Source organism: Callorhinus ursinus, unplaced genomic scaffold, assembly GCF_003265705.2.
Source record: "Callorhinus ursinus isolate GAN/ISIS: 27379988/994484 unplaced genomic scaffold, GSC_fseal_2.0 scaffold68, whole genome shotgun sequence".
NCBI classification, from domain to species: Eukaryota; Metazoa; Chordata; class Mammalia; order Carnivora; family Otariidae; genus Callorhinus; species Callorhinus ursinus.
The window spans coordinates 5,108,970-5,135,220 of record NW_027397130.1 but is presented as its reverse complement, the minus strand read 5'-3'; the positions used below and the strand labels follow the sequence as shown (position 1 = coordinate 5,135,220).

At 49.1% G+C, this 26,251-nt stretch overlaps 1 protein-coding gene across 3 annotated transcripts in view; it reads right to left on the bottom strand.

The window, feature by feature from the left end:
- Positions 1-19,184, bottom strand: part of UBE2O (ubiquitin conjugating enzyme E2 O) — a 56,380-nt gene extending 37,196 nt beyond the window's left edge. For 2 of the 3 annotated variants that reach the window (XM_025859712.2, XM_073886163.1), the window contains exon 1: positions 18,728-19,183. In XM_025859712.2, the coding sequence (XP_025715497.1) occupies positions 18,728-19,120 (393 nt within the window). In that variant the 5' untranslated portion in view covers positions 19,121-19,183. Of the gene's footprint in view, positions 1-18,727 lie in introns of all 3 variants that reach the window. The other variant, XM_025859710.2, reaches the window with a different exon arrangement.
- Positions 19,185-26,251: the final 7,067 nt, after the last annotated feature.

Genomic DNA, 26,251 nt, shown 5'->3' with positions numbered 1-26,251 from the left:
TTTCTTTCCTGAGGACTGAGTGTCTTTGTCCATTTGTGGCTTCCATCAACCTTAACCTGAATCATTCAGTTTCCTGGGGCCTCAGTTCCCAGACTATAAAATAAAGGAGTCAAATCAAACCCTCCCTTCTAGTACCACCCCTGAGGGCCCAGACACACCCTCAAACCGAGTATACAGCCAATGTCAATCATCTCGGGGCTCCTGAAGACCCTGCCTTCACTGGGCACCTGGTAACTGGAAACACCCGCGTCCTCTGATGTCACCAGCACGGGAGAGGAGAGCTTGAGGTGTCAGGGTCTAGAGCAGAGATGGAGAGGATGGAGACCCCAACATACCTCGGGCACTGCTATACAGGACACAGTCATCGTCCCACTATGAACTGTGTCTTCTGAGAAATGCCTCAGTGGAGCCACGTGAAAGAGACGGGGATTCTGAGAGTCCTGCAGAGGGCCCTGTTAAGAGTCTCACCTCTACAACTGCCAGCCCACGTCTGAGCCGCCCCCTGCCCCCCCCCATGCCCCAGCCCAACCCTCTGTTCGGGGAATGCAGGCCTGAGCTAGGGCACAAGAGACTGGCCCGCAGTCCTGCGGAGCTCAGGGACACGTCCGGTCACAACAAGGGCCTGTTTCTTGGCAAGAGCACGGTAGAGTCAGAAAAACGCCCCGTCAACTGACATGAGTCCTAGGCTCCTGGACGCTGCCTACCAGCTGGGACTCCTGCCTCAGCCACCAAAAAATCCCACCATCACGCCGGGAAAACAGGCATTCTAAGATGGAAATATAAACAGGTACTACTTTTGGGGATGACAGTTTGGTAAAATGAATCCAAAGTCTTAAGAGTATATTCCTATCCCCTGACCAGTAATTCTGTTTTAGGAATTTATCCTGAGATACTTAAAGAATGTAGACATAGATATAAAAAAGTATCCAGTATAAGATGATAGTTACATTATTTAAAGCTATGAAAATTTGGAAACATTTTGGTCAAAAGAGGTGCCTGGGTGGCTCAGTCGTTAAGCATCTGCCTTCCGCTCGGGTCATGATTCCAGGGTCCTGGGACCCAGCCCCGCGTTGGGCTCCCCACTCAGCGGGAAGCCTGCCTCTCCCTCTCCCCCTCCCCCTGCTTGTGTTCCCTTTCTCCCTGTGTCTCTGTCAAATAACTAAAATCTTTAAAAAAAAAAAAAAAAAAAAAAAAGAGGAGATTGGCTGAAGAACCTTAGGTCCATCTGATGGAATTACGGGCATTCATTAAAAAGCACGCTACCAAAAAGGCACCTAAGTGGTGCAGTCGGTTAAGTGTCCGACTCTTGGTTTCGGGTCAGGTCGTGATCTCAGCGTTTTGAGATTGAGCCCTGCGTCAGCTCCATGCTCAGCACAGAGTCTGCTTAAGACTCTCTCTCCCTTGGGGAGCCAGGGTGGCTCAGATGGGGGACTCGTGATTTCGGCTCAGGTCATAGTCTTAGGGTCCTGGGCTCAAGCCCCACATCTGGATCTGTGCTCTGCAGGGAATCTGTTCCAACGCCCTCTGCACCCTCCCCCTGCTCTCGCTCTCAAATAAATAAATAAATCTTAAAAAAAAAAAAAAAAAGGCATGCTACCAAAATCTGAAGTGGGTTGAAAATGCTATGACACAGAAACACCACCACCTATGCACATCTAACTTAAGAACACTGCAGACAGGACCAAAGACATGTTCCAGAAAAAGGGCAGTCCTACCTGGCCTTTCTAACACACTTAGTCTGTGCGTGTTTCACAAACGTTACACCTGAGAGGAGCAAAGGCAGTGGCACCAAATCAAAACTATTAAGGGAAGCCATTTGATTATGGAGGCCCCCAAGGTACAGACAACAAGCACAATCAAGAGATGGCAGAGAGAACACAAAGAACAAGTCAACAGGACACGGGATGAGCTGATCAATGGTAGAAAGGACCCTATGGGCTGAGCAAGTCTCTGCGAGATGCCAGCAGTGCTGTGCCTGGGCTGGACAGAGACATGGCTGGGCTGCAAGGGCCTGAGCACGGCCTGAACCCCGAGTCGACTGCTGCGTTGGCAGAAGGCTCAGAACGAAGACCCTGATGCCGAAGCAAGGGAAAGGGGCAAATGAGCCTTTGTTACTGGTGTTCTCTCTCTTTTTATTCACTCATTTGAGAGAGAGAGAGAGAGTGCGCACGTGCATGAGCAGGGCGGAGAGGAAGAAAGAGAGGGAGAGAGGGAGAATCTCAAGCTCACTCCCTGCTGAGCGTGGGGCCAGATGTGGGGCTCGACCTCACAACCTGAGGTGAAACCAAAAGTTGGACGCTCAACCGACTGGGCCACCCAGGCATCCCTGGTGTTATCTGTTTTTTAAAATACAATCCAAGAATGATTCTTTAGGTTTGAGCCCTTGAGAATCAGGGTAACATCAAAGTGAGGGCAAATGTCAAGTAGCTCCTGAAGAGCTTCCCGGAACACCTGCAAAGACTGTCACGGGAGGGTCACCTGCACGGCAACAGATCGGATAACCTGCAACCAGGAAAAAAAACAAAAACAAAAACAAAACCTATAAATCTAAGATAAATAAGAGAATCCATCAATTTTTCTTCAGTGTTAGATCATCAGGGACTGAACAGGCCCCTGAGCCTGCAGACTTTCCCTACTTCCCTGACCACCGGGCCCCACACTCCCACGCTCTGCATTCACCTGTCCACCCGCTGTTCTCGCTGCCAGCCGCCATCCCTCTACTCTGAGTACTATCCATGGTTACAGCCGCCATCCCTCTACTCTGAGTACTATCCATGGTTACAGATCACTTCCAAACTGCCTCATTTTAGAGAGCATCTTGCTTGACCTCTACTCTCTGGCATTAAAAGCTGTTAAAAAGGGCGCCTGGGTGGCTCAGTCGTTAAGCATCTGCCTTCGGCTCAGGTCATGGTCCCAGGGTCCTGGGATCGAGCCCCATATCAGGCTCCCTGCTCAGTGGGGAGCCTGCTTCTCCCTCTCCCTGCTTCTCCCCTACTTGTGCTAATAAATAAATAAAATCTTAAAAAAAAAAAAGCTGTTAACAAAATTCTCCAGAAAGATAACTCATAGGGAAGAGGATGAACTGAGGATTAGATAAAGTAAGAGATCAATCAGAAGGGTTTTTTCCAACCTTCAAAAGACAATTATGGGAAATGCAATATAGTATAGTGAATTGGATGCTGAAACAGAAAAGGGACTTTAGTGGAAAACTAATCCAAATAAAAATGTGCCGTATAGTTTATAGAGTAAAACCAATGTTAATTTCTTACTTTTGACAAACATACTGTGTTACATAAGATGCTAACATTAGAGGAAGCTGAGGCGCCTGGGGGGTTCAGTTAAGCGTCTGCCTTCCGCTCAGGTCATGATCTCAGGGTCCTGGGATCGAGCCCCATGTCGGGCTCCCTGCTTAGTGGGGAGTCTGCTTCTCCCTCTCCCCCTTTCTTCTGCTCGTGCTCTGGCTCTCTCTCAAATAAATAAATAAAATCTTTATTAAAAAAAATTAGAGGAAGCTGGTGAAGGGTATACTAGGATTTCTGCAACTTTTCTGTAAATCTAAAAAGTGTTTATTTTTAAAAGATTTTATTTATTTGACACAGAGAGAGAGCACAAGTAGGTAGAGCGGCAAGGCAGAGGGAGAGGGAGAAGCAGGCTCTCCACTGAGCAGGGAGCCCAATGCGGGGCCTGATCCAGGACCCTGGGATCATGACCTGAGCCGAAGGCAGACGCTTCACCGACTGAGCCACCCAGGTGCCCCTAAAAAGTGTTTATTTTATTTTATTTTATTTTTTAAAGATTTTATTTATTTGACAGAGAGAGACACAGCGAGAGAAGGAACACAAGCAGGGGGAGTGGGAGAGGGAGAAGCAGGCGCTCCGCTGAGCAGAGAGCCCGATGTGGGGCTCGATCCCAGGATCCTCGGATCATGACCTGAGCCAAAGGGAGATGCTTAACAACTGAGCCACCCAGGCGCCCCAAAAAGTGTTTATTTTAAAAATGTAATTATGAGGGCATGAAATAGGACAACAATAAGAATAAAAGATGGGGGACAGACGGGGAACACACATTTCTGAGGTAGGCATCTCTCTTCCCATGGAAGATTCCAAGTATCTAAGACACTGTGCTTCCAAAACTGAACCTCCCTCACACTTCTTTGTCCACGCAGCTACTGGCAGACTATTACCTGGGCGTGCACTCCAGAAGCCTGAGTCTCTGCCCAGCTTCCCACCCTTACTCCCTGGACGTCAGGAGACCACATGTCTACAGTGAACCTCGATTACTTTCCTAAAAGGTTATTGTTTAAGGGGGACAGAGCTTCAGTTTGGAAAGATTTTGAAAAAGTTCTGGAGATAGATGGTGGGGGTGGTTGCACAAGCGTGAAGGTGCTTCGTGCCACTGAACTGCACACTTCAAAAGGGTAAATCTTATTATGTATATTTGACCACAATAAAACCCAAACATAATGGCTCCCTAACTCCCTCCCAATCATCGAGAGCCCTGGGCGTGCTCACACCCACTGCTCCAGCCCCATCAGTGGTACACCTGCTTTCCCGGCCACTCCCCAAATGCGCCTCACAGCTTGGGCCTGCCACCCCGTCTGAGAAACCTTCCACAACCACCCCTCCATCCCTATTGCTCTAACTCAAAGTGCCATTACTGCTCTGATTCAATAGTCCTAACTGTACTTGGGAGTTTGGTCGCAGGGGTCAAACCGAGCATCATCAGAATTATCCTTAAAAAGCCCCTTAAAGCTATCACTAAATCCAACACACCAGTTTTCCCTCTGGCATGGGAACAGGTCGCCGCTTTGTCCACTGAATACTGGATGGAATTGTTGGTTCACACGTAAGAGTCTTTTTTTTTTTCTTAAAAAGATTATTTATTTATTTGAAAGAGAGTGAGAGCGAGAGAGATCACAGGAGAGGGAGAAGCAGACTTGCCACTGAGCAGGAAGCCTGATGTGAGGCTCGATCCCAGGACCCTGGGATCATGACCTGAGCTGAAGGCAGTTGCCTAACTGAGCCACCCAGGCTGTTTTTGGTATGAAAATACAGCACTCTCAACACTCTTGCGGTGTGTGTGTGTGTGTGTGTGTGTGTGGTCACGCAAATTAGATGCACATTAACTCGCCTGCACTGAAAAAGCCTCCTAACTGGCCCCAGGCTTCCAGCTACCCCACCTCCTCCATCGTATGGACTGCTGCGAGATTATTCACGGCTAACTTTGAGGCGGCTCCGCATGACGTGGAAAAACAACAACAACAGCACAAACCCAAACTCCTTTACACCACAGAACCAGTGTGATACGAAGTCTGAGGGGCCGCAGACCACATGGCTGTGGGGGCGGCTACCTGGGTTTCACCCAAACTCTTCACTTAGGACGTGACCTTGGGCAGCCTCATCTGTAAGACACATAAAATAGTAACACCTGCTGCACAGGGTTCTCCCAGAGAGGCTTCAAGAGCCCACCCACGTGAAGTGCTTACGACACGCTGAGAGCACAGCAAGGCAGGAGCCAACACTGTCGCTGCCACCACGATCAGACCCAGGCCGGCTAGCTGGCCCCGCTGTCGCCTGCCTTCTCCTTACACCTTCCCGCCAGCTCAGCAGCCCTCAACGTGTGGTCCAGGGAAGCTGAGAGCTTTCAGGAGGTCCAAAGTCAAACTTTTCCACAGTCCCACTGGACGGTATTTGCCTTTCCTGCTCTCATCCACTCCGGAGTCTCCACTGGAACTTCCAGAGGCTACCTGGTGTAATGCTCTGAGGGCTAGAGTGAGTGCTTGCTTATTCTTGGGTTTTAAGTTCTGTTTCAATTTCTTACCTGTAAATATCGATACATATAAATAAAAGCTCATCGGGATATTCAATAATTTGTAAGTGTAAAGGAGTTCTAAGGCCTAAGTGAACTATTTCTCCCAAATGTCATGCAAACTTCCCGCATCTGGCTTTACTCCTGTTGATCTGCCCGCCCAGGATACCCTTCCGTCCCACCACTGTTGATCCAAATTCTTCTCACCTTTCAAGGCCTAGCCCAAAAGCTACCTGCATGAAAGCTTTTCCGAATGCTCTCCCACCAAACCCCTTCAGAAATGCTGTCTGTGCCCTCCAGATGGGACTAGCACTTTCTACCTTATGAGTACCCCATTTGCTCGGTTGAACAGGGATCCCCGGGCACCAGCTCTGGGCCAGGCTCTGTTCAGGCATGGACAGCAGCGAACAGCTTGTTCTGCCCTCCTACCTTCTGGTCAGGAAGACAGTAAACAAGGAAGCAATCAGATCTCAAATCATGCCTGATACTCTGAAGGAAATAAAGGTGAGCAAGGGATTGGAGGGAGGGTTTTCTCTCCCACCAGACTAAGTTTCTGAAGCAGCGCTAGCTAATACATGAGCCACTACAGAAAGAAGACTGTAAAATATTTCATTAATAATTTTTAGGGGCTCCTGGCTGGCTCAAGTCGGTAGAACATGAGACTCTTGATCTCGGGGTTGTAAGTTCAAGCCCCATATTGGGCATGGAGCCTACTTAAAAAAAAAAAAACTAACTAAATAAAATCTTTACACATAACAATAACTTTCATACTGATTACACGTAGATATGCTATCTTGGATGTAATGGGTTGAATACAACCTACTGGATGTAACCTCACCCCTGCTTCTATTTACTTTTTCAAATGTGGCTCCTATCAAGTTTAAAATTACAGATGTGGCTCATATCCTATTTCCACTGGGCAGGACTCTTCCAGAGCAGAGATCGGCAAATTATGGCCTGCAGGTCAAATCCAGCCTGCTGCCTGTTTTAAATAAGATTTTACTGGAACACAGCCATGCCCGTTCATTCACTTATTGTCCCCAAATGTTTTCATGCTACAATGGCAAGGTTGACTAGTTGTGAAGGAGACAGCATGGCCTGCTAAGCCTAAAATATTTACTATCTAGCCCTTTACAGAAAGAATCCTGGCCCGCGATCTAGAGTGCAGGGCCTGTGTGGGGGTGCTCTCTGGAGGCCCCTGGAGGCCCACAGCACCCCACTGGGGGCAGGGGGTGGCTGGGCAGCCTGAGGAGAGAGCCCGCGCTCCAGCAGAACAGACATTAGGCTCCGCCCCTCGCCAGCCGTGTGGCTTTGGGAGAGTTACATGCATTCTCCAGGTTGGAGGCTCTCCCTCTCTAAAATGGGGACACTGGCTGCTCTAGGGAAGAAGAAGATAATGTAAAGCATGTGTTACACCGCCTGGCACACAGCAGGAATCCACTGATACTGGATGGATAAAAAATAGCAAATTTCAATCATTTTCCTCTTGGACTGGTTGAACTATATTCATAACAACTCTCATTTTTCGTCCTAAGAAGAAATGAAATCCAATGAAACTCTCAGCAGCAACTGTGTATTAATACTGGTCAGTAGGCAATGGGGCAGGGAGGGAGAAGCAGGTCTTTTTAACAGGAACACCATGATCTGAAAGCACTACCTGGTTATTAGGGGCACTTAATGTCCCTTCCCTCCTGTTGCCCCCCTTTTGATAATTTCTGGCATTAACACTGCTACCAGAAGACTAAGGCAGAGGGGAGACAAAAACCTCAAACCAGTGAGGCCCAATAACATTTGGGGGGAACAGGACACACACACACAAACAGAACCTACTGACATCAACGGGTTTTTAAGGACCTACAGGTCAGTCCCAGCCGGCAGAATCAGCCTCCCAGGGACCATGTGAGACACGTGCGTTCTCAGGCCCGCCCCGGCCAGTTTCAGAAGCCTGCATTAGCAAGAACCCCAGGTGATGCCACACACATTAGCCTTTCAAAGTGCTGGTCTAGACTCCATGTATCTGTGCTCTCCCCACCCTCCTGCCGCCACTGGTGAGCAGTGTCAAGCTGATGGTGCCCGATTCCTTCAGAGTAACAGGCTGGGCATGCTTATGCCCGTCAGCAGGACGCCCCCCCAGAGCGCTGAGGCAGGCAGAGCACAAAGCCTAAACTGCGTGCCCGGTTACTGCGCAGCTGGGACAGCATTCCATCTCCAGCAGAGGAGCCTCACGCTAAAGACTCAACCATCTCCATTCATGAACTCACACGTGTGAATGCAGGTCTGGCAAGTGTTTTCAGCTGGGTTGTTAGAGCTGCTCCTTGTGACCACCTTGAGAGATGGACGTTATACCATTTTATAAGCTGAGAAACTGAAGCTCAGAGAGGATGGGTGCTTCCACCAATGTCTTGAAGTTACTACAGACGCTAGAACTCGGACGGCGTCTAAATGTTAAACGGGCGCTTTTTCCAGATTATTCAGAGCTTGCACCGAGGACTTGGAGGAAACCCAGAATGGCACCAACCGGGGAGACTTTTCACTGGCTTCACGAGACAGCCTTAGTTCTCATCCCAGCCCAGGCTCCTAGGGAGCCTGTGGCCAGCAGAGTGTTTCAGTTTCGGCTAGGTTTTAACCCCAGACACAGCTGCATTTCGGCCACAGCTGACACCGGCTCTGGCTAGCTTTATCCTCACCGACTGGGCTCCTACTCTGCCTGGGGAGCTTCGTGATGGAAGCTGCTGAAACAGTCAACTACAACATGGCGTACTTTGATTAATCTGCTCTTCCTAGTGTCGGGACACCCACGTGTCTCAGTCCTGGAGCAATTATTCACAGTGCTCTCAAAAGAGCCCAGGCTGGACAATAAATTACATGGTCAACTTACCTACTCTACCCTAAGGGGAGTGTCAGCTGCCAGGTGCCCACACAGTTCCCACACAGACCACGAAGTGTCTGGGAAAAGGCTAAGAATACTCTTTGTAGGTGAATGGGAAGGATCTGGTCATTAACTCAAACGCTTCCCATGAAAATGCATGTGAGCCATTCAGAATATCTTTCACTGCATATAAGGAGTCACTGTCTTGGTTTCTCAAGAAGCTTCCAAGCCAGGGAGAGAGAACTCAAGTGTGTCGTTTAAGCGCCCGTGGAGCATCAGAGGTAGAGAAGAGCACATGTGAATGGGGGAAGCAGATGAGATGCAGTCTACTGAAGGGGCAGGAGATTAAGTGTGAACCATGGGCGAGGAGCCTTGAGTGACAAGCTAAGGCACGTCAGGAGGCTGGGTCCTGCCTGACACAATCCAAGCAGTCTTCTGGAAGGTCAGCCTGTGGTGCTGCGTGCTGGGCTGAAGGAGGGCCTAGCGACAGGGAGACCAGACGAGATCAGTCCAGGCACGAGACCATCAGAGAGCGAGCCCGTGTTTGCAGCACGGAAATGCAGAGGATGCAAGAGGCATTTCGAACAAAGATTTGATGACAAATTAGAATGGAAGCCTGACGCCAAAGGCACAGGCAACAAAGAAACAGACAAACTGGACTCATGAAAATTAAAACAACATTATAATGCACTAAAAGACACTATCAACCGAGTAAAAAGGCAACCCACAGAATGGGAGAAAATATCTGCAAATCATGTATCTGATAAGGGATTAAACATCCAGAACATAGAGAGAGCTCCAACAACTCAGAAACAAAAAAAAGCCCTGAACAACCCCATTTAAAAATGGGAAAAGGGCTTAAACATTTCTCCAAAGAAGGTACTTAAATGACCAAGAAGCACATGAAAAGATGCCCAACCTCACTAGTCATTAGGTAAACGCAAATCAAAACCATGGTGAGGTACGACCTCACACCCATTAGGATGACTACTATAAAAAAATCAGAAAGTAACAAATGTCGGCTAGAATGTGGAGAAACCGGGATCCTTGCACACTGCTGGTGGGAATGGCACATGGTGCAGCTGCTGTGGAAAACAGTATGGCAGTTTTTCAAATAAAAGTAAAAATAAAATTACCATATGATCCAGCAATTCCACTTCTGGGGATATACCCAAGAGAACTGTAAGTCGGGTCTCAGAGAGATACTGACACACCCGTGTTTGTCAGCTGTGCTCTTCCCGACGGCTAAGCCCGGGGAGCACCCCAAGCCCCCTGCGTCCGCTGACGGAGGGATGCGTAAGCCTAAAGCTGTGGATACAGCGGACTTTCCAGCAGTCTTTAAAACAAAGGGAATTCTGACCTATACTACAGCATGGATGAACCTTAAGGCTATTATACTAAATGAAATAATATTTCACGTCAGAAAGTAGAAGGGTGGTGGCCAGCGGCTGCCGTGGGGGGAAACAGGGCATTGTGTAGCGGGCATCAAGGTTCAGTTTTACAAGACAACTAGAGGTCTGGAGACAAGAGGGTGGTGGTGGCTGCACGTTGTGAACGTATTACTACCACTGAGCCGCACATTTACATTAGAACGGGGGCCCAAGAAGGTACATTTAAAATGATCCCAAATATTCTGAATTTTAGAAGACACGCGCTGAAGTATTTAGAGGTGTCTGCCATCATGTCTGCTTCTAATTTACCAAATGGCTCAGGTGAAAATGTATTTACACACAATCACATGTTCAGGTAAAGCACACAGGACAGAATGTTAGCTGCTGACTCATGATGGTTGGTGATCAGCATTCACTGGCCTAGTCTTTCAACTTCTCTGTATGTTTGAAGATTTTTCCATCATCAGAAGTTGGAAAAAGGAATTTTTTTAAATGCCACAGACCTGGGGGTGGGAAGGGCAGTTACACTCATGAGACTTTACAGCCACAATGTCTGCAGTTCTAGATGACAGGAGGGAGCCGTTAGGTAAGGGGCAGGGAACGCGGCGCGGGTGTGGAAGCCACGTCGACGCAGGGGTGGCTGCAGCCCTGTGGGGAACAAGAACCCTGAAGACAAGACAGGAAGGCGGCAAGGGGAGTAAGAACATGATGTGGGAAGAAGTCTCACAGAGAGAAGAGGAAAAAAAACAAAAGGCAAAAGAGAAAAATTCAGTACAGTCTGGTATACGGAACCCCCGGAAGAAAGTTTCCAGTGTGAGGAGGGCAGGACTGACCACAACCAACAAGGCGGACAGACCCAAAGGACAAGAACTAGGGAAACGCTGGTAACTGCAGTAATGGGGAATCCACTAGTCCTCTGTGACCTTCAGGAGAGCCACTGGCATCCAGTGGTGAGAGAGGCCAGGGAGAGGCGAAGGGGCTCGTGGGTCGTGAGGAAATGGAGCAGACATCCCTCGTGAGCGGCAGAGTGCTGGGGTGCCCCCAAAACATGCTGAGCATAGGGAGAGACGCTCTTCCTTCTACTTGAAGATATCATCAACCTTCAGGGCCCTCAAACTCCCTTAAGTAATTAAACAGAGCAGACAAATAAGAGGATGCTTTCAGCACGGAGTATGTCTGCTCCTGATGCTCCTGGAAGCCACACAAGACACCGATGTGTGTGTGTCTGCTCCTTCCCACCTGCACCTGCGAGGGCCAGCAGGTCGTCCTGTGAACACGCCAGTCCCAACAGTGTCCCTGACCATCGCCACAGCAGCAGCTCCCGCAAAAAACATCAAAATTAAAACAAGGTGGAAAAACCTCATCAGAGCTGCTGAGTGTGAAAGACCAGCTCTCACTTGCAGGATGCAAATGAAGATCACTCTTTTTAAGACTGCAGGAAATCTCTCCCGCTAGCTGGGGGTTTTCATTTTATTATTGGATAGGATTGACGACTTTTTCTTTCTTTCTTTTCCTATTTTTTTTTTTTTTTAGCACTACTTAGCATCTTTTTTTTTTCTTTGGTAAAGATTTTATTTATTTATTTGACAGAGAGAAACACAGCGAGAGAGAGGGAACACAAGCGGGGGAGTAGGAGAGGGAGAAGCAGGCTTCCCGCTGAGCAGGGAGCCCGACACGGGGCTCGATCCGAGGACCCCAGGATCATGACCCGAGCCGAAGGCAGACGCCCAGCGACTGAGCCACCTAGGCGCCCCAGAGATTTTATTTACTTATTTGACAGAGAGACACAGTGAAAGAGGGAACGCAAGCAGGGGGAGTGGGAGAGGGAGAAGCAGGCTTCCTGCTGAGCAGGGAGACCAATGTGGGGCTCAATCCCAGGACCCTGGGATCAAGACCTGAGCCGAAGGCAGACGCTTAACGACTGAGCCACCCAGGTGCCCCAGCACTACTTAGTATCTTAAAAATTTTTTATATTGCCATAGCTAGAAGGAATCGTCACCAGATATAGCTATGCTAGTGATTTAAACCAAAAGTGATCTAGGGTCTTATTCCTTTGACCTAACCACAAAAAATGTTTCAGCCTCAAAATATATAAACCCCTCGACCAGTCAACCAGATTTAACCCCAAAAGACCTTTCACTCCAGTACATATCACCTAGCTGAATACTTCTGAAAAGTGTATCATTTGCCTTTACGTTTATTGTGGGTTTTTTTTAAAAAGATTTTATTTATTTGAGAGAGAGTGTGAGCACAGGAGGGGGAAGGGCAGAGGGAGAAGCTGACTCCCCACTGAGCAGGGAGCCCCAAAGGACGCGGGGCTGGATCCCAGGACCCTGAGCCTAAGGCGGATACCTAACCGACTGAGCCACTCGGGTGCCCCTGCATTAATGTTTAAAACGAAAACTTGCTTTTCACAATCCTGCTTCAGAAGAACACAGTTTATCATCTGTGGGCAAAACTGACCAAAGGATCCATTCAACACGGCCAACCCTGGGTTGAAGGACAGGTAATCCTCAACCTCAGAGTGCAGCTGAAGAGCAAAACAAGGGCAAATAACCTTGGAGTAGATAAATTCAGAGGCCTATCCATTAACATGATTCAATTTTCTTCTGAACTACAAAAATTTTCAGTAAGCATTTTACTTCTCCCTGCCCTCAACCACACATATGTCAGGTGGTTCCTAATACAGCCCCCTGAGGCCAGCAGAAATGTCAGAAACAGAAGCAATTCTGAACATGCGCCCCACTCAGTAGAGCTCCAAGTGTTGGATAGGCAATAGCCTTGAAAGCACGACCTTCTCAGGCTTGGTGCCCGGCCACTGGGCAGGTGGAGCCTCAGAAGGAGCTACAGTTAAAAATACCAAAATCCTAGTAAATATAAGTGAGAGAGCATCTTGTAAATGAAAAGGTACATTTCCTTCTTTTCATTATCCATTTAAATCAGCACCCTCCCACCCCCATGCAGAAGCAGGCTAAGCTCTGGGCAGGGAAACTCTGAAAACTTCCGTCAGTCCAACAGGAGCACAGATCATGTCTTCCCGGTTAGAACTACAGGACGGCTCTTAAAAGAGATCACCCCAAATCCAACTCTGAGGGGACTACCAGGGGCAGCTGAAACTGATCCGGGGCCCAGCACTGTTGTGATGGTGGTTCAGGTCACACGCTACAACTGCACCCCTTTTGAAAGTACTGGCCCCACAGAGGTTCCACTGGACTCCAGGAGGCCCTTGGGTAAAACAGTAAACAAGCAAAATTTCTCTAAATGGAATGGGAAAATAAAAAAGAAAAGAAAAGCAGGGATAACAATGAAGTGGGGATGGAGAGGGTGCAAAAGGACCTTTAATGTCCTAAAACAAAAACAAGGTGGAGAGCAGTCAAGTTCGGGGCAACTAAAGGGGAAGGAACTGAGTGGCACTCAGCCTCTCTCCAAGGAGTCCTTCTGAACCTGTCTCATGACTCAGCATTCCCAGAGGGAGGGTGACAACAGCAGCAAGAGAGGGGACAGGTCTCTGGGGGCAGGAGGTGAAGCTGGATTTCCTAACACTGACCATTTCTAAGACAACACAGAAATGCCAGTTCCTCAGACTTTTGGTCGGGGGAATAAACCAGTGTTGGAATGAATGACACTTTCATTCAACACCTAGGGGTACTCACAGGTTCTCTAGAAATAAAATGTGCTTTCTGACAATTATTTTGAGAATGACTACAGGGGCAGGGAAGGAAAGATGCAGAACAGAAGCACACTGAAAGTGCCAATCTAGTGTCTCTCCCATTCTGCTCCCTAGCGTGATCTCCCTCTGTCTTTCCCCCCATCCCAACACCCTGTTCCTTTCTCTCCCCTTACCTGTGGTTACATCCTCTCCACTAAGATTTTCAAGTGTTTAAAGACTGGATGATTAATGCCAACCACAGGGTCTGTGACTCATGTTTAATCAGGGTGCTTGATCCAGTAATGATCTATGAATCCTGAACTTAAACATTCTCAGGTGAGAGCAAACTACATTTACTTCAATTTGTAGTCAGGTTCCTCCACTTATTAGCAGTGTGACATCAGACAAGTTATTTAACCCTGCCCCTCAGTCTCCTCCTCTGAAATACACGGGTCATAATAGTACCTAATTCACAGGGTTGTTGGGAGCACTGAGTAATACACGTAGAACACTCAGGGCCTGGCACACAGTAACACTACATAAAATGTTTGTCCTTATTATTATTTTAAAATACAAAAGCAACACTCTACCATCCTTGTAATTCATTCTTTTGGAAATTTCCAAAAGATGTCTTCCAAATTCTGGAAAATATACACACATAGACATATATAGTCATTCGACATCGCTCCCCCCACCCCGGGAGGTTAGTGGACTTTGGCAGGTATTACTTTAAATGTGCATAAAGTTTCAGAGGAGGGAAGTTATGGGTATTTATAGAAGAAGCTTAATATATCCACCAGCTCATGAGCAACAATGTGATTGATTAGCAGGAATTCCACCACCACTGAAACAGACCCCACTGGGGCATCTTTTGCCTCTGGAGGCATGGCTCTCTCTGATGCACAGAAGTGATCTCCTGAAGGGGTGGGGCTGGCRTGGCTCTCTCTGATGCACAGAAGTGATCTCCTGAAGGGGTGGGGCTGGCGTGGCTCTCTCTGATGCACAGAAGTGATCTCCTGACGGGGTGGGGCTGACTCTGTCTGATGGACATCAGGATGGTGGCTGCTAACAGCCAAGTGGCCATACCACCCAGCTACGCTTCTGGTTCAGGCTCGTTTCAGGGGCTAGAAAGACAGATCCTGTCTTTTATTGCAGTGAGAAAAATGAGGCAGTGACTAGGCCAAGGTCATTCAGAGTAGGTGACGGCTGGGAAGAGCACCCAGGGGTTTTGACTTCCAATCACAGGACACAAACACACATCCCTCATCTGGTGAAAGTGCCCTTGAGTGAAGCGGCAAGTCAGACAGAGACATAATCAAGGCACTGAGTCCCAGGAGCTAGAAGGGGGGGGAACCAAAGGACAAAGAATAAAGTCATAGAACAGCTGTGCCAGTCTGCAAGTGCCGTGATCCTATCTGAATAAAGTGCAATTAGATGCACTCAGTCCTGCATCTTGGTTAACCTTACATAACTTCTTCCTATTACATCACTAAGAACAATTGCTTTTAATGAGTCCAGCACCTGGACAAGTGAAGCAAGCAACCTTCACATGCTATGATGCTACATCTAAATAGTTTTCCCCAGGGAAATGTTGGCCTGAGTAGAAGCCAAAAATAAACCGAAAAGCCAATTCCTAAGGGACTTGTCATGAGGGATGCTACACACAAACACAGAGCCTTAGAAAAGCAGAGTGATCACAGACACAGCTTTAACTTAAAGACATTAAATCTCAAATCAGGAGAGACTCTGGATGTTGTAGCACCTTTAAACAAAAGACAGCACACAAGAGATGGGAAAACGAAAGCATAAACAGGAAGCCCCCAAACTTGGACTGACAGACAGCAGTCTGTTCTCTTCCTAACAGGGGCCATTCTGTCCAACCATGACAGGTGGAGGCCGGAAGGACCCACCATGTCTAGCCAGTGCTCAAGAAGGCAGAGACTGGAGGCATTTGGCTTTATTCCAAAATGTTACTCAAGGATGGCCACTGATGGGGAAGGGGTAAGTCACATAGAAGATCCCTGGGCAAATGGGAAAAGTTACAAGTGGGTAAGTCAGATGAAGGGGACAGGTGGTTGAGGAAAAGAAGCAGCACAAGGTACGTGCTTGTTTTAAGTCCTAAAGAAGCTTGGCTTTGGCTGCTGGAAGCCTCAGGAACTGGCCCATAAATCCTGCAATTTCAAGGAAGAGCTATTTACTTTATTTTTTTTTTTAAGATTTTATTTATTTATTTGACAGAGAGAGACATGGAGACAGCACAAGCAGGGGGAGCGGCAGAGGGAGAAGCAGGTTCCCCACTAAGCAGAGAGCCAGATTCGAGGCTCGATCCCAGGATCCTGGATCATGACCTGAGCTGAAGGCAGATGCTTAACCTACTGAGCCACCCAGGCGCCCCTGCTTATTTTATTTCTGTTGATGGTTTTCACAGAAGTGGCCAGGAGCGGGTAGACCTTGTTGGCCAGCCTCTTCATCTCTCTTTATGAATTTGTTCATTAAAACCTAAGAGACTAGTATTAAGCCTTTACTCATTGCCCAACAAATTAACCTGAAAACTACAAAAATACTCCACAGCCTACTAAACACTCCACATTAAGAGGGTACTATTAAAAAAATTCCAATAGGTGGCAGCTTTAAAAAGAAGTATGTTTCTCAATACTGTCACCACATTATTCTATCAGTAACTGGGTTCTCAAATCTCATAACCAAATTAGTGATGGAGTAGGAATCAGAACCTAAATGCTCAGCCTTGGTCTAATGGTCTCTCCTTTACAGCACACTGTCACCTCCACGGATTTATAAGGGGTGAGAGGTGAGAAGAAAAAAAATCTTCCTACCACTTCCTAGACTGCAAGGTCCCACCCAGCCCCCTAGTTGGAGTCATCTGTGCCTAGGGTTCATGGTAACCTACAGCTACCTATCAGGTATACACCCCCCCCAGCCCCCAAACAAACCTACTCTTAATTTCTAAAAGAACCAGGTCTTGCCATCCACAAATGGACACTACACGCCACTGCTTCCTAGAGTTCCTATGCCCTTTAGCTTTTGCTAAGCTCAGAAGCTCAGACACTCCAGGGGCAAAGAAAACACCACCGCTGGAGCCACAATGGATTTCAACAAATTCAAAGCAAATCACAAGAGGGCAGCTTCAAAATGTATCCAAGCTGGTGCCTTAAAATTGCTTTCTACTTAATTCCTAGATAGGTATTTTAAGTCAAACTTGGTTTAATAACACACGGCGGGAGGAGGCAGACAGAACATAACTGTAAATAAAGTTAACCACCAAAGTCAAGATGAACAGAAACAACAACTGATAAATATGGCAGCTCCCGGTAGTGGAGCTTGGCCTGCCCGCCGAGTCCCAGGGCAGGAGGCCATGACACAGTGAAATGAGTTGCATTCCAAGAGTCACCAACCTCTAGAGAAGATGGTCAGGGAAAAACATTTTTCAAAAACCCACAGGAAGACATCAGCAGCCATTCGTTAGTTAAGACAATGTAGAAACACTGTATAAAGAGCAAAAATCTTCTCTTTCCGACGTAACACCACCAGTGGTAATTTTTAACAAGCATTCCGCTATAAAAAGTACAATTTTCCACATACTTTTGCACACGAACTTAAAATTTCTCCCCGAGTCAGAGCAGCTAATGCCTGATTTGCATTTCTCTGAGGGGAAGCCAGGGGTCCCGTACGCGGATTTCTGTGTCTGTGGATGTGTGCACACTGGCAAGGAGAAAGACCCTGCTGGTATCAAGTCACTCGTGCCACTAGGAAGTGGATCACAGGCTCTTCCTGGGAGTGGGGACTTTTCCCCTGCCAAGAGCTGTTATCACAAACCCCCTTTGTAGCGTGGCAAGCCCTAACCCTCTGTGGCCTTTTCTCCAAATGTGTGAGAAACCCAGATTAACTTCTCAAGCGCCCTCCCCTGAAATCAAACCTGTCAACAGCCCAGGCCCGATTCCTGCTTAGAAATGTTTTCTTGAAGAGGAGGAGGAGGAGGAGACGAAGAAGGTGTGAAAGATACAGGGGTGTGTGTGTGTGTGTGTGTGTGTGTGTGTGAATCACTCATAGGGATTCACACTCAGGAAAACAAGACAGAAGAAGCCACCAAACCAACCTTGGTTCAAGGTTTCAGGTTTAAGATGATAAACCCCTTTGTCTGTAAAACTGCAATATTCACCAGCCTCACCCCAACAGCGTTAGGGAGTTTGATGTTTGCCTGACAGCCTCAGGTCAGGAAAAAATCTTGGGTTTCCAAATGGGTGGCTCTTGTCCATCCATGGTTCCACAGCATTTTTTTTTTCAAGAAGTCCAGCTGCACTTGGGAGTCATCAATCCCAGCCGCAGCTGTCACATGCCCCCCCACCCCGTACTATTAATATCACGGCTCTGATGGTTAATGATTTTACTCACAAAGTTCCCCGCAGCAATTAAAACAAGGCAACAAGGTTAAAAAAAAAAAAAAAAAGGCGGGGGGAGGGGGTTGGGTTTCTTTACCCATTATAACGCATTCTGTCATCTAGAGAACTTCTTGGGTTTTTATGCCATACGAGATTTTCACCTCTATCTTTGTTTTGGAACGCCCACAACCCTTCCCCGCACGGACCCGGCACGGCCTTCCTCTCTGGATGCACAATGCAGTATGTAGCTCCTCGGGGGTCAGCAAAACGCCGCACTGGTGTAATGCCGAGCGTGCCTCAGAGCCTGAGGAGTTCCCCACTGTAGTGGGTCCACGTACAGAATCTTGAGGCCGACACCACAGCACCGCAAGGCTTGGAAGTCCCTTCGCGTGGGAAAGCCCGGGGCCCGGTGGCCCGGGGCTGGTGCAATGACTTTGCACCGGAGCGTCCCCTCCGCGGAGGCTCGTCCTCTCGCCTCGGCCCACTGCAGTTGCACCATTCCGGCCAGCGCCTCGCGCACCTCCCCTCCCCGGCCTAGGGCTCCTGCAGCAACTCCGTCCCTGCGTCGGTCCCCGCCCCGGCCCCGGCCCCGGCCCCGGCCCGCCCGCCGCACCTTGGTCTCCTTCACGTGCTGCTTGACTCCCTCCGGGTACCACTGGACGCGCACGTAGCCGCGGCGCAGCGGGCTGGCCCGGCCCTCCTCGTGGCCCGCGCCCCCCGCCTCGGAGCAGCCCGAGCTCCCGCGGCCCTCCTCCTCGCCCTCCGAGTCCGAGTCCTCGCCGTGGATGAGGCGCACCAGCCCGAAGTGCACCGAGCCGCGGTAACGGCCCGACACCAGGTCGTGAGAGAACAGCAGCCGCTGCGAGCCGGCTTCGGGGCCGGAGTCCGAGGACGGCCCGGAGGCCGAGTCCGGGGCGGGCGCCGGGGCGGGGGCCGCGTCCGGGGTCGGGGCCGCGTCCGGGGCCTGGGCGGGAGCCGGAGCTGCGGGCGCTGCGGGATCCGCCATAACTGCTCTGCGCGAGTCTCGGGCGGCGGCGGCGGCGGTGGCGGTGCTGGCGGTGGCGGCGGCGGCGAACAGGGCACGGGGAGGCGGGGCCAGCCGGCGCGGGGGCGGGGCCACGGCGCGCTGACGTGGCCTGCGTGCCGCCGTCGTCAAGGAACCGAGATGCGGTTGCTAGGAGCTCTTGCCTCGTCGCTAGGGGACGCTGGAGATGCTGCCGGGGACCGGGGGGGAACGGCGGACTTCGCGAGGGAGGGGCGGGGCCGGAGGGGGTAAAAGTTAGGGGAGCGGGACTGGGTGGGGACCCGGGAGGAGGAAGTGCAATGGGCACCGAGGAAAAGGGGAGTGGCCGAGGTGGGGCGAAGGATGGTCCGGAGACTGTCAACAACATTTAATGAGCCTCCTTGGCGTCTCCAGCCTGGTCCTACGCACTGGGAGGGGTAAGAAAGAGCAAGATACCGTCCCTGTCCTCTAGGTGTTTACAACCTAGTTGGAGAGACAAAACATATACATAGTAAATAGCTAAAAAGCAACTCCAAGGCAGCTTGTAAGCAAGGCTATAAAAGATGTAGAGAGAGAGCATATCTAGAGTGTATTGTATTAGGAAATTACATGCAAAGCTTGGAAGGTCATGACCCCTCAGGGATGGGTCATGGGGTTGGTGAAGGAGGTCCAGAGAAAGATCAGAAAGATAAGCATTAGTGGCCTCTATGGTTTGGCTTTAAAACCATCTAGAGGGGCTCAAAGCTCCATGAGGCTTAGTATACATGGCAAGAGGTAGGATGGTGAGGTAGTTAGGAGTGGGAGCCATGGTTGTTGCTGCCACTTACTAATCTTATAAAGGTAGGTAAGCTGATAAACTTCTTTTCACCTTAATTTTCTCATCGGTAAAATAGGGGTGATAATACCATTGGTGTCTCATCAGGCAATTGGGAGGATTGAAGGAAACAGCACCGTGCCTGACATACAGTTCCCTCCAAAAAGCTTAACCATTACTATAATATTTCAACCCTCCCTTCCTAGACGAAAATTCTAGACAGACAGAACTGTTATACTTACGGTTTCCTCCATATTGCTATTTTAAAATATAAAAAGTAATTATACTAATGTGTCCCTTAAATAAGTTCCAAAAGATTTAGATAACATTCTCAGAGGACAGATTCGCAATGGGTTTTTTTTTTTTTTAAGATTTTATTTATTCATTTGACACAGAGAGACACAGGAGAGAGGGAACACAAGCAGGGGGAGTGGGGGAGGGAGAAGCAGGCTTCCTGCTGAGCAGGGAGCCTGCCTCTGTGGGGCTGGATCCCAGGACCCTGGGATCATGACCAGAGCCAAAGGCAGAGGCTCAACGACTGAGCCACCCAGGCGCTCCTCAGAATCGTAATGGGTTGTTAGAAGGCAACTAAGAATACTTAGGCTATGGCCCTAAACTTTCTCAGTCAAAATCATTTTTTTCCACATTTTCCTGCAAGACCATCAAAGATAGATTGGTAGGATGGTTCAATATTACAGTATTTGGGTTATTTTCAAAAGGCAGGATCCCTGTTCTTTGAGCAGCTTACAGACTGCCAAGGCTATAGAACTATACTCCTGGAAAACTCATAAGAACATACATGAAGCACCGATGGCAGCCTGAGTATATAATGTGTCCTGAGCCAAGCACTTCGAGAATATTGATGTAATATTGGGGTTGGGGTGGTTGTCAATGGACCCAGATCTTAGAAAACTCACAAACTAAGGTATAGATAAAAACGGTGGCTAAATGAGCTGAAGGGGAATTAGGATACAATTTAAGGGCAAAGCCGAGCTCACAAACCATGGCCTTTCCATCCCAGACCACTGTGAAGAGTGGCCATCTGGAATCACTGCTGGGAGGACTCTGTTCCCCACTCCCTCCCCCATAAAGACCTGGCAGGCTTAACAGCAATAATGTAGTAGCTTCGGTTCCACCTACCATGCCCCCTTAGCCCTGTCTCCTTAGTCCCCTGATAACCTAACATTTATTGAGCACCTATTATTGACCAGGTGCTGTGCCAGACACATTCACATATATTATCTTGTTATCACAATTGTGGATATAGGTGTACTTTTTTTGTTTGTTTTTGTTTTTGAAGTGAGCTCTAGGCCCTACCTGGGGCTTGAACTCATGACCCCAAGGTCAGGAGTCACAGGCTACACCGACTGAGCCTGAGCCAGCCAGGCTCCCCTAGATATAGGTGTACGTAACCCCATTTTATCAATGAGGAAACAGGGCCCAGGAATTCAGAGCCTAAGATCACAACATAGTAATCTGCAGAGCAAGTTGGAATCCGGTTTTCCTGACTCCAAGTGCAGGGGCTTCTCTAGTTCCTGGGTCTATCGGGATGGGGGAGGGGGCAAACAAGTAGGGTGAAGGGACAGGACAATGCGGGCCCCAAATCGTTGATGTCAAAAATCCAAGTGAGTTTTGCACTGTACTCCAGCTTATGCCTGTGTTCGTTTTAATATAAAAGGAATGTTCTTCCTCCCTAATCGGTAAAATTGGCACTCCAGGAAGATGTGCCATGTTTATTCTGTGGCTTCTTGTAATGATGGCTAATAATAGCTACCAGTTATTGAGTTGTAACTTAATACCAGGTACTATACTAAGTGCTTTACATAGATTATCCACCTTTACATAGATTAGTCCTCTGTGAGAGAGCAAGTATGAGCCCCCCTTTTGTGAAGCTTCATGCCCACGCTGGGCTGCCCCCCTCCCCCAGGAAACTGCTAGGTTGTAGGTGAGAGCCCTTGGTTTCAAATGTTGATCTCTCCCTTACTAACTAAACCCCTTTTGAGCATGTGGATCATGTCTTAGGCATGTGTGTTGCCACAGTGCCTAGTACAGTGCCTGGCACAGACTGGGTGCTCAGTGATGTACCATATCAGGGGGGGTCAAAGGCCTGAGATTCCTGTCCCTCCATTTGGTCAGTTTCCCATCCTCCCCCTATACACCCAAGGAGCTGCCCCTGCTATCTTTCAGCCTTTTTTGTCGCCCCCAGTTTGAGCTGTATCAGAGTCCTTTTAGAAGAGGCTCCGTATGTTCCTCCCCACCTCACTCAGACTGGAGATGCTCCAGTCAAGGTTTGAGGTTTGACCCCTTTCCAGTCCTTGAGCCCCCAACCACAGTCTGCACACCCAAGCTGGTGAGTGGGGTGAGCTGGGTTGGGAGCATTGGCTCAGTTTATATTTTCATAATTGCTGAATGAAAAAAAAAAAAAAACCTTCATTCCCCGGTGGAGAAACCCCTTCTCTCGTGGCCCCAACACCCAGCCCTCCTTGGAGAATAGAGATTCTTCTCAGGGGAATTTTGCTTATTTACAAATATGCCTGCAAGAAACTGAGCCGGTCTGGCCACTCCCCTTGCTAAGGGGCTGGCAGGGTACAGGAGGCAACAGGGCTGTCTGCTGATCTCTGGGAAGCAGGCCCTGTCTTATCCCTATCTTAAACAGCCACTGGTTTAAAGAAGTGTGCATGGGCCTCAGGGCCTCACACTGCCTCATGGGGGAGCCCCAGCCTGCTTGGCTTCTCCAAACTTCCCTGTGCGAGAGAATCCAGAGAACTCCTACCCTGAAGTGCGTGCTTGGAGGCTCTAGGGTGCCTTCAGCACCGGGGTCTTCAGCTAGGAAGGTGGAGTGGGAGGGGAGCTACCCTGAGGGGCCGTTGCTAGCCTACTTGGAGAAATGCCCCTGCCTGAGGCTCCAGCTAGTGGCGGCTCAAGAATCATGGGCTTTTGGAAATAAACGGGTCCTTCTTGCCCCTGGAGCCTTACCCCTTTTTGTGTTGATGCCCTGGGAGAACAGTGGGATTTGCCCAGGATCACCCTGCAGTATGATCAGGATTAGGACCCAGATGGGCCGGCCCTGAGCCTTTCTCACTCCTGACTCAGGAATGGTTGCAATCCACGGGGCAAACTACTTTGTGCTGGGGGCACCAGTGAAAAGGTTGAACAGTAAGTGAGAGCCCAGGTTTGGCAGGTGCACTCTGTTTCCCTCCTTCCTTTGGATATAGGGGCCAGGGACAGCACATGCCCCTGGACCAGCTTGAAGAACAGTGGGGCTGCAGTCACTCCACCATCCCCCCTCCTCACCACCAAGTCCCAGACCGCCAGGGCCTTCCCCTCAGCGCCAACTCATGGATACTTCCTGGATGGCCAGCCAGATGTCACAAACCCATTTCCCCCAAACCCATGTCTTCTCCCAGACTCCTCATCCAGGTTGATGGCAGCATCACTTACCTGGGTACCAAGCTGGCCACCTGAGGGTTAATCCTTGATCTGAAGTGCCACATGTGATCAAAGTCCAGGTCATGGCCCCTCTACCCTCTTTCCAGCCCCCCTCAGGTCCAGAGCGGCTCCCCTGGGGGCCGCTCCACGGGGAGATAGGGTGGTGCCATGGTGCCGTGGCTAGGAGTGGGGTTCCAGAATCAATGGACCTGGGTTTGAGGCCTGCGATAGATACCATTGACTCACTATGTGACCTTGGGTAAGCTATTTCACTTCCCTGAGACTCAGTTTCCTTTCTGTGAAATAGGAGTAATAATAGTACCTACTTCCTAGGGCTGTTGACAATATAACTGGCATGGTCAATATATGGTGCTTTGTGTAGGGCCTGTTCAGGTAGTGGGGCCTGATAAACGTTACCTGCTGGTATGAGTTCATCCCCATCTCTTGCGCACACCACGGCTGTAGCCTCCTTCCCCTACCCCTGCCGCCACCTAATCCATCCACCACCTTGTTCCCAGGGACATTGAAAATGCAAACAAGATCATCCAGCTTCTTGGCTTACCATCTCTCTGGGGCTGTCCTGGGTCAGCAGAGAATGACACGGTAGCCCTTCTGGAATTGATCTTCTCTACCTACCTCTAACCCTGTGTTCCCGCTCTACGCCCTGCACACATGCTCCATGCTCCAGCCTTGGCCGCTTCCTTCAGGACCCCAATTTTTGGTGCCTGGTGCCTTTTCCCTTGTTCACCATCTGCCTGTAAGTGTTTATGCCTCAACTTCAACTCCTGTTTTTACCAAAAGAACTCCTTTTCATCTCACAAAACCCAGATCGGGCCTTCTTATCTATGATGTCCTCCAAGCACCCCATTCCTGATTATTTCCCCCATTTACCTGGTGATACCTGTGCGTTGTATCTTTTCCCCCCTCTGTGACACTCTTCTTCATCTTTATACCCCAGCATCCAGCACAGGTCTGACCCATAGTGCGTGCTCCAGAGATTTCTGTTGAGTGAACAAAACCAGCCAACTTCTCCCAATGGTTCGAAATGTGTCAGCAAGACTCCGGGACACCTCTGTCTTTCCTCAAGTCCCCTGCTGTCCATGTTTCCTAGATATGGAGAGGAATATACACACATACACTCTAGTTCTCTCTTTGGGCTTTAGCCTCTAGATCTGTGCTGTCTGTTGTGGTAACCCCTAACCGCACGTAGCTCTTAAGCACTTAACATGTGGCTCCTCTGAATCGACATGTGTTGTAAGTGTAAGATATACCCTGAATTTTGAAGACTTGCTTGCAGAAAAAAAAAAAACATCTAAAATACCTTCTTAATAATTTTATATTGATTACTTGTTGAAATGTCAATACCTTATATGTATTAGGTTAAATAAAATACATTATTAAAATCAAGTTCACCTGTTTCTTTTGGCTCTTTTTAATGTGGCTACTATGAAATCAAAAATCACATTATGGGCTCACATGACCTTTCGGACCGCAGGGCTCCCGATGCTCAGGGAGCCGTAGGTCCCTTCTTTCTCCAGGAGGTGGCGATCCCTCCCTGCCTTTGACACCTTGATTCCAGAAAGGTCTGGAAGGTTCTTGAGGAAACAGCCTGTGTCATATGTCAGATTTTGAACTCCAAATAAGGATGGGGCTCCATTCAGCCATGCAGTGAAGCCAGCATATTTACGCAAATGAGGCTTCAAAATAAATCCACAGGAAGTCAAGAAGCTAAATGCCATCCTTCTCAACAGAAGAATCAAGTTGATAGCTACTCTGCGGGGCACATGCCCCACTTTCAATATGGTCTCTGTTTTCCAGGCATTTATAAAGCCTGTTTGGGAGATGGGCGTCAGTGGATACCGTGTGCACAGCCCGAGTCCACGTTCCAATCCCAGGAACCCTTCCCCCAGCTGCCCGGCACTGGCTGCTGAGCCTCACAGCTTTGGTACCTTTCCAAGGATTGCCCTTGGCTGAAAGAAGGTGCCTCACCCATCCAATGACTGTCCTTAAGGAGGAACAAAGCCTGGCCCTCTCACCTCCATTCAGGACACCTGGGAAGGGGCACCCCAGCTTCAGAGCTTCTGGGATCAGCTGAGGTCTCCACTGGAACTGGCTCTTCACAGTTAAAGGTCCTCTGCCCACCTCTGCTGACTTTGCTCCCTGATGGCACTTCCAGTAAATGTTTTCATGCAGATCTGAGTCTTTAAGTCTAGATCCTGGGGAATCTGACCCATCATCATTGGTGCCAAGTGTGGTGTTAGGGAACAGACTCTAAACGGGATTCTAGAGCTGGATCACCTGCCTGTTAATGAGGAGCCCCACCAGTAGTGGGAGGTGTAATATTCTGGGCCCTAGCACACTATAGTGGTGCAATCATTACAACTTTTGTGGGCAGTGAACCAGTGGAAGGAACTGCGGTAGTGGTGAATAATCTCAGGCATATGGGAGAGCAATCATTATAAGGACCATGGGACCTCGTGACTATTGTTGGGGGCAGTCACACTGGAGAAAGACAGCAAAAAGCTGCGGGTGATGGGTCACCACTCGAAGGCTCGGCATAAAAGCCAGAGGGTCTCCTTGGCAGCATGTAATGAAACTTACCTCCTGAAGTCAGGGACCAGAGAAAAATAGAGAGCCAGGTTCCGGACCTAATAGGGGAAGCAGGGCCCTAAAAGAGGTTGAATCCCCAACCTTAGTGAGTCAGCTATGTCAAGGAGGACCCTAATTGGGAAGAGGGGGAACTCTGAGACATCTGGGGAGATCTGGGTCACTGGACTCAAAAATGTCAAATCGCCAGGTTCTCCTTGAGCCTTCTGGACCCTCACAGCTGTGGCCCCCTCCTATGTGGCCCTCTCGTGCCTGTGACTGGTTAGTGCTTTCTCCTTGCTAGA